The sequence below is a fragment of the Vigna unguiculata genome, chromosome 1, assembly GCF_004118075.2.
Source record: "Vigna unguiculata cultivar IT97K-499-35 chromosome 1, ASM411807v1, whole genome shotgun sequence".
NCBI classification, from domain to species: Eukaryota; Viridiplantae; Streptophyta; class Magnoliopsida; order Fabales; family Fabaceae; genus Vigna; species Vigna unguiculata.
The window spans coordinates 38350782-38357599 of NC_040279.1; the positions used below are offsets into that span (position 1 = coordinate 38350782).

The window sequence follows — 6818 nt, forward strand, 5'->3', positions numbered from 1 at the left end:
TAAATTAAAAAGTAATGTAATACATGTAATTGCAATTGCTACCGGTTAAGGTTTAGTCTGGATAACTTTTACATATATAAACATATAAAAATAAAAATAAAATAGGAAGACAAAATGTTTTTTATTCTCTTCTAAAAAAAGTATATTATTCATGGTGGACAAATAATCGATTCAATATATGATATATTTTATTTTGAGTATGATAAGATTTTTTTTTTCCATCTTATTATAATGACTATAATTTTGTTAATTTTATTTTAAATTTGTTGAAGGCTATAATACGATTAAACATCTATCTAATTTTTGGTATAATTATCACGTGTGGTGTGTTTGTTGAATGAAAATTAAGATTAATATTGAGTTAACATTGAATGAAGCACTAAGTATTTTAGATTTATAAAAGGGTTAAATATGTATTTGGTCCTTCAAATTTAAGTAAATTTTGGAATTAGTTTCTCTTCGAAATTCTATACCAATTTAATTATTTATCTTTAAAAATGCATGAATTTAGTCATTCTTACTAAATTTTGTTAAGTTTATTTGACGTATGATAATATTTGAGTTAACATTAAAGCGAAAATGTGTCAAACGGTGTAAACAATTCAAATACTATCATGAAATGCATTTGAAACGTCAGATAAACTTAACAAAATTTTGTTAAAATGACTAAATGCACGTATTTTTAAAGATGAAGGACTAAATTGATAAAATTTTTTGAAGATGGACTAATTCTAAATTTCACTGAAACTTGAGAAACCAAAAACATATTTAATCTTTTATAAAATAAAAAGAAAAGAGAAAAGAGCTTTCAAACTTATTTGTATATTAACATTAATTTTCTTTATAATAAATACAAATAACATTAATGCAATTTAAATAAAATTAATAATTTTACATTAAAATTGTAATTTTTTATTGTACTAAAAACAAATTATGTCAATAACTATGGTAGTAAATCAAATACTTACCCATTCAAGTAGTTGTTGAAGGTAGAGATGTCAAAATGGGTTACAATTCGGCTCATCACGGGTTTGAGCTGGGTTGGGTTGAAAAAATTCAGTTTTTTTAAAAGTGGATTGAACTCAATCCGACTTATTAACCCATGGGTTCGACCCGGGTTGAAGGTGGGTTGACCTACTTAAGCTACTAACATTTTTTTTATAATTTTTTTTTATTTTTTTACTACTCTTAATTATATACCACTAATTTCATATTTTTAAATGCTAGAATATTGCTCAATAATACTTTAATAGTTTGAATGTTTAATTAATATGATTGTCAAGTTATATACGTTGATACTTTAATCTTTAATTATAATCTTTGTGGTAAATTACTCAAACAACCGTCTTATAAACAAATTATTCTAAATTAGCATGAAATGAATGTGTAGTTTTATTATTTATATTTTGTTGAATAACATGACAGAAAATGTATAAGATTAGCCATGTTTTTTTGGATTATATGGATACTTTCTTAAAAACAGTTCATCATATATTGGTGGTGAGCATGATGAAGACATTAGTTATTGATCTTATTGTGATTGTCATCTCATGAGTTGCTTAAAAAAATATTTAAATATTTAAATACTTATAAATAAATAAATAAATATTTTTTTATGTGGGTTGGTGAAACAATCCACTTAATCCACCAACCCATGGTGAGTTGAGCCAGATTGCAAAATTTCTGTCTCACCGTAAAATGAGCCGGGTTGGGTTCACTTATTTTTAACTTAGCTAGTGATGAGTCAATCCGTGCGAGCAAGATTAGCTCACTTTGACATGTTAGTTGAAGGTTTAATTTGTGGAGGGTTAATTATTAATTCTTAATTTTTTCTACGAGTATAAAGATTCAAATGTAATATAATATTCATATTCACATTTACAAAATTCACTATTATCAGTTTAATGAAGTTCTGAGTTGTTTACACAAAATCTATTGTCTTCGTTTGAAATAAAACATAATTTTTTATTGGTTAAGATCAAACAAAAATTACTATATTATAAATAAAAAAGATATTAGCTCTAATTTTAAAAGAGATTTACATGCCCACACACAAGAACTTATATCGGTAACACTTTATTTTTTATTATCTCTTGTACTTTACTTATATGTGTTAATTTTGTTTCTCACTAATAATATTCTTTAGCTTTGGCTGCATTACTTTTCCTGAAAATAAAGTCCGACACTTGTTTGAGTTTTAAGAAGAACCACTTACGTGTGATTTAAGGCCAGGATTAATGCCGTAATAAATGAACATATGCCACATATTTGTTATGAATATATAAGCAACATTAAACTAAGTGTTACACTTAACACATTTATTAAATGCTTTTACTTAGAAATTAGTAATCATTAAGTACGTTTTGTCGCTTTAAATTGATAGGAGTAAATATTTTACGTCAGAAAACTTTCCACTCTTTTTCTTAATCAGCCTTCCAACGAAGACAACTTAATTAACATTCTCTTTTGTAACACTCTTTTCGCCACGTATTGGTGCGACGACAAAATGTATATGATGACTGAACTATATATATAGAAGAGTTTGCCATATGGATGGTTAAAGCAATGTCTACAAACATTTGTATTAAGATAGCATTATCAAAAACGTTTGTTCAAAATTAGAAACAAACTTCTCGTGAGGGTAAGTGAAGGTGAAGATAATGATGATTTAGGGTGGAGTAAAATCTACAAAAACCTTACATTTTGAAAATTTGCCAACTTCAGCTTCAAACCCATCCTTGCATTTGGCTATATGAATAAAAGAGACTTGCACAGTCTTAACTGTAAGCAGCAGAAATTTACTCCACTTACATTCCCCAAGGCCATCAGAAAGTAAATGTGATAATAAATTGTAACTAATTTGGCCTTGAAAATGGTGCCAGAAAGTGAAACTTCCCCCACTCACTCTATTTTATGCATATTTTGAAACGCTGCTTAATTCAAGGAAGAGAGAAGTATCAAGTTAGTGCATGCAATCTGGTGCCAACGTGGAACAAGGCTGGCATAGAGTGATGGGTCCCTTTTATTTATTGATTTTGTTGACATGCCAAAATGTGGAGCCAACGAGTTATTGTAAGTTACTTCACCAATCTGAATGCATTGAAAGCTACCAAACCTCGCAAAAAAGCCCAAACTACTGCAAGAAATATCTATGGAAACCGTTCTTTTATGTAAAAAGGTAATTAGTCCCATAGCAAAGTGTCACCGTTTCTTTGACTCTTACTTCACGCAACTTGCCCGAGTCTATTCCTCTATATATACACGTAACATCTCTAATGCATCTCATTCACAAACAAACACTGCTCTTTCATTGTAAAACACTCTCTTCAAACTTCAAAGGCAAAGAGTGAAAGAGAGAAACATGGCTAGCGGTCTCGTTCCCCTCATGTTAATGATTGTGGTGCAGCTGGTCTATGCCGTCATGAATATCACTTCAAAGCTCGCCATAGAATCTGGGATGAGCCCTCTTGTCCTTGTTGCGTATCGACAACTCTTTGCCACCGTCTCCATTGCTCCCTTTGCTTATTGGCTCGAATGGTACCTTATTAAATTATATATACACCCTTAACTCTATGGTTTTTGTTTCATTTCATATACACTATTTGCATGCATGAAAGGGTTTGAAGTACTAACATTTCTGACAGAGTCTCACCGTCGATCCCTAAGGTTTTGGTTGATGGTGCCGTTTATCTATCTATTCATGTGTCTGTGTATATCTTGTTGTATTAATCGGGTAGAGGCCACTCTGAAAAGAGAGGTGATAGTTGTTCTTATTAAGTAACGCCTTTTCCATTTATTACGCAAATTATAATCAAGAAAACAGTTTTCTTTAATCAAATTGATGAGTCTTCCTGATTATCTTGAACTCAATCAATCTCAAACTTTTTCAAAATGGTTAACGAAACTGGGAAATATACGGAAATTCATGAATGATGCTTCTTGCCTTACTGGGAAACTGAAGCGAAGAACATGCATGAAGAGGGGGAAGATATAACAAAAATATTATCAAAAAGACAACATCCATAGTCACTCAGTCGACGGAAAACTCCATGCTTGATTCAAGAACTGCTTTACTCTGTCTCCTAAACATTTTTGCAGAGTAATATAGATACCGAAAAAGGAAGATGCTAAATGGCATGCATGTAGGACGCGTTATCAGTCTCTCTGCATGTTACGTGCCAGCAACTTCAAACACGTTTCACGCAGTTTCTGAAACGAAAATGTTGCCTTAGAGACGTAGCAGTAACCCGTGACTTAAATATGGCATTCACTTTTTTTTTTTTTGGCAAATACTAAAGAGATTCATTTATGTTTGTCTCGTACTTCTACGAGAAATCTCGATCGGTGGAAATTGTCAGGTTCTTCTGGCTGCTGACGTTAACCTTATTTACTGTTCCAATCTGGTCCCATCAGTAAAGGCATCTTGCATGCATAAATTTGCGTTCCTGTATTACGTTTTAATAAGGTAACTTCATTTTTTCTCCATCTCCTCTTTCATCAGGAAGACACTTCCCAGGTTGACAAAGGAGCTTATGTTTCGGATATTACTATCGTCCTTGACAGGGTAATGTATTTTATTTATCTATTTGATTAATTTATTCCAAAATATAACATTAACAGAGGTAAACATAACATTAATCACACTGAACTTGAATGCAGAGTCACAGGAAACCAGATTCTATATTTTGTGGGGCTAAAATTTTCAACTGCTACAATTGCATGTGCACTGTCGAATTTGCTGCCAGCTTTCACTTTTATCCTGGCAGTTATCTTCAGGTTGGTACCAAATACCTTTTATTCCCACAATAGTAACATGGCGACTATGTTTTAATCTTTGTTTTGTTTTGTTGTTTGGAAAGACAAGAGAATCTAGGAATCAAGCAGAGGTCTGGGCTAGCAAAGGTATTCGGGACAATATTGTGTGTGAGTGGAGCGCTGCTTTTGTCATTCTACCATGGAAAAACCATAGGTTTAGGGCAATCTAGTATTCACTGGAGATATGCAGAGAAAATGGAAGGAACTACCACTTCTGGCTCAGGCAACATGTTTGTAGGCCCTTTACTCTTAATTGGTAGCACTCTTGTTTGGGCGCTGTGGTTCGTAATTCAAGTAAGCACATCATATCCTAACTTAGTACAACTTACATAACTGAACCACTGTGTTATATCTTATACCTATTCATTTTCGTGTTTCAGACCGACATAAGCAAGAAGTTCCCAGCTCCTTACACAAGCACAGGCTTAATGTGTTTCTTGGCAAGCTTTCAGTGCATGTTCATTGCATTATGTTTCGACCACAGTGCCTCAGCTTGGTCACTGCACGATGCCATGAGACTTTCCGCTGCTCTTTATGCGGTACATGCACATGCTACCTTAAAAAAGAATTGATATACACTATGCATTGATTCATATACTAAGTATATGTTAATGTTGGTTGCAGGGAATAATGGCGACCGGGTTATCGTATTCCCTTATGTCATGGGCCATTGAGAGAAAAGGTCCTCTTTATGTATCCGTATTTACCCCTTTGCAGTTAGTCCTCACTGCCGTTTTAAGCTGGGCTTTGCTGCGAGAGAAATTATATGTTGGAACGTAAGAAAATCGCATGCATTATTGTTTTTCACCGATCAAAATAATAATAACTGGTTTTGGCTCACATTTGTTTTTTTGTTTAGTGCCATAGGGTCTCTGTTGATCGTTTTGGGGCTCTATGCTGTTCTCTGGGGGAAGAGTGAAGAGGTGAGCACGGAAGACGGTATGAAAGAAGCAATGAAGGATCCGAAGAATGACACCGAAATGCAATACTATGTGCCATCCAATGGTAATCGTGTCAGTACCTGAAGATGTGGAAAAGAGTGATGAAGCAGAGTGAGAAAGATGGCAGTGGCTATGACTTAGAGAAGTTTCAGTTATTTGCTTTTATTTTATTCTTGTTTTCCTAGATCATTTGAAATCCCATGTGTGTGTGTAATCTTGTGTCACATTAGAGACTCATGCCCAATCCAACCCTTCTCTAGCTTGCAATTAAGAACCTTTTGCAGTTTAAGACTGTAACTTTTATTTATATAATCGGTTGTCTCTTTAGTACCAATCAGTAATACTAGATTATGATTTTACCCTAATCTACAGTCATGTCGCTTTCAAATTTTCAGTCGCATTAGTCTTTATAAGAATATAAAACTTGCAGAATTGGTATAATAGTGTATGTTAGAATTTAAATACATCTACTTTTATTAATATACGCGAAAGTAATTATGATAACACTTGAATTATGCTATATTTGTATTGTATCTTTATATATTGAATGTTATTGGCAAATTCCATTTTTCTTACAGGTTTCCGAAGGTAAAAGATAGGATGTAAAATTGAAGATCTCTTTCTTTTTGTTTTAATCCTCTGAATAAGGCAGTATCCAAAATTCATAAAACTACAAAACACAAACACATTAGCAAGTGCAACTTTTATTTCTTAATTTTACAAAATACAATATTTTGAAGATTTTAGTGACAAAATTCAAAATTAAGCAACATGACTTATTTGTAATTATTAAAAGTGTTTTTATCGTAAAAGAACACATATTTTTCGAGGTGGAAAAAGATAGATGCTTAACAAGTTGAGTGTAACTTTAAAAATTGGACACTAAAATTTCTTAAAGACTATGAGAGAAGATTGAGGAGGTATATGTATTGGCTTTTGTTTTGTTTTGAGTTAACTGGTGCACTTTTTTTTAAGTACTGATTGAAAGTTTTTATTGCTTTCATTTCAAATAAATATATCCTAATTAAAGTTTATGATTTTATGAAGTTTTATTTATTTATG

The 6818-nt window shown here is 32.3% G+C and overlaps 1 protein-coding gene across 1 annotated transcript; it reads left to right on the forward strand.

Annotated features, from left to right (window-relative positions):
- Positions 1–3247: 3247 nt before the first annotated feature.
- LOC114179373 (WAT1-related protein At1g09380-like) lies at positions 3248–6127 on the forward strand. The gene is made up of 7 exons (XM_028065702.1): positions 3248–3537; positions 4502–4564; positions 4660–4776; positions 4860–5109; positions 5196–5354; positions 5440–5591; positions 5675–6127. Exons 1-7 carry the CDS (start codon positions 3362–3364, stop codon positions 5838–5840), a joined length of 1083 nt encoding a protein of 360 aa, XP_027921503.1. The 5' UTR covers positions 3248–3361; the 3' UTR covers positions 5841–6127.
- Positions 6128–6818: the final 691 nt, after the last annotated feature.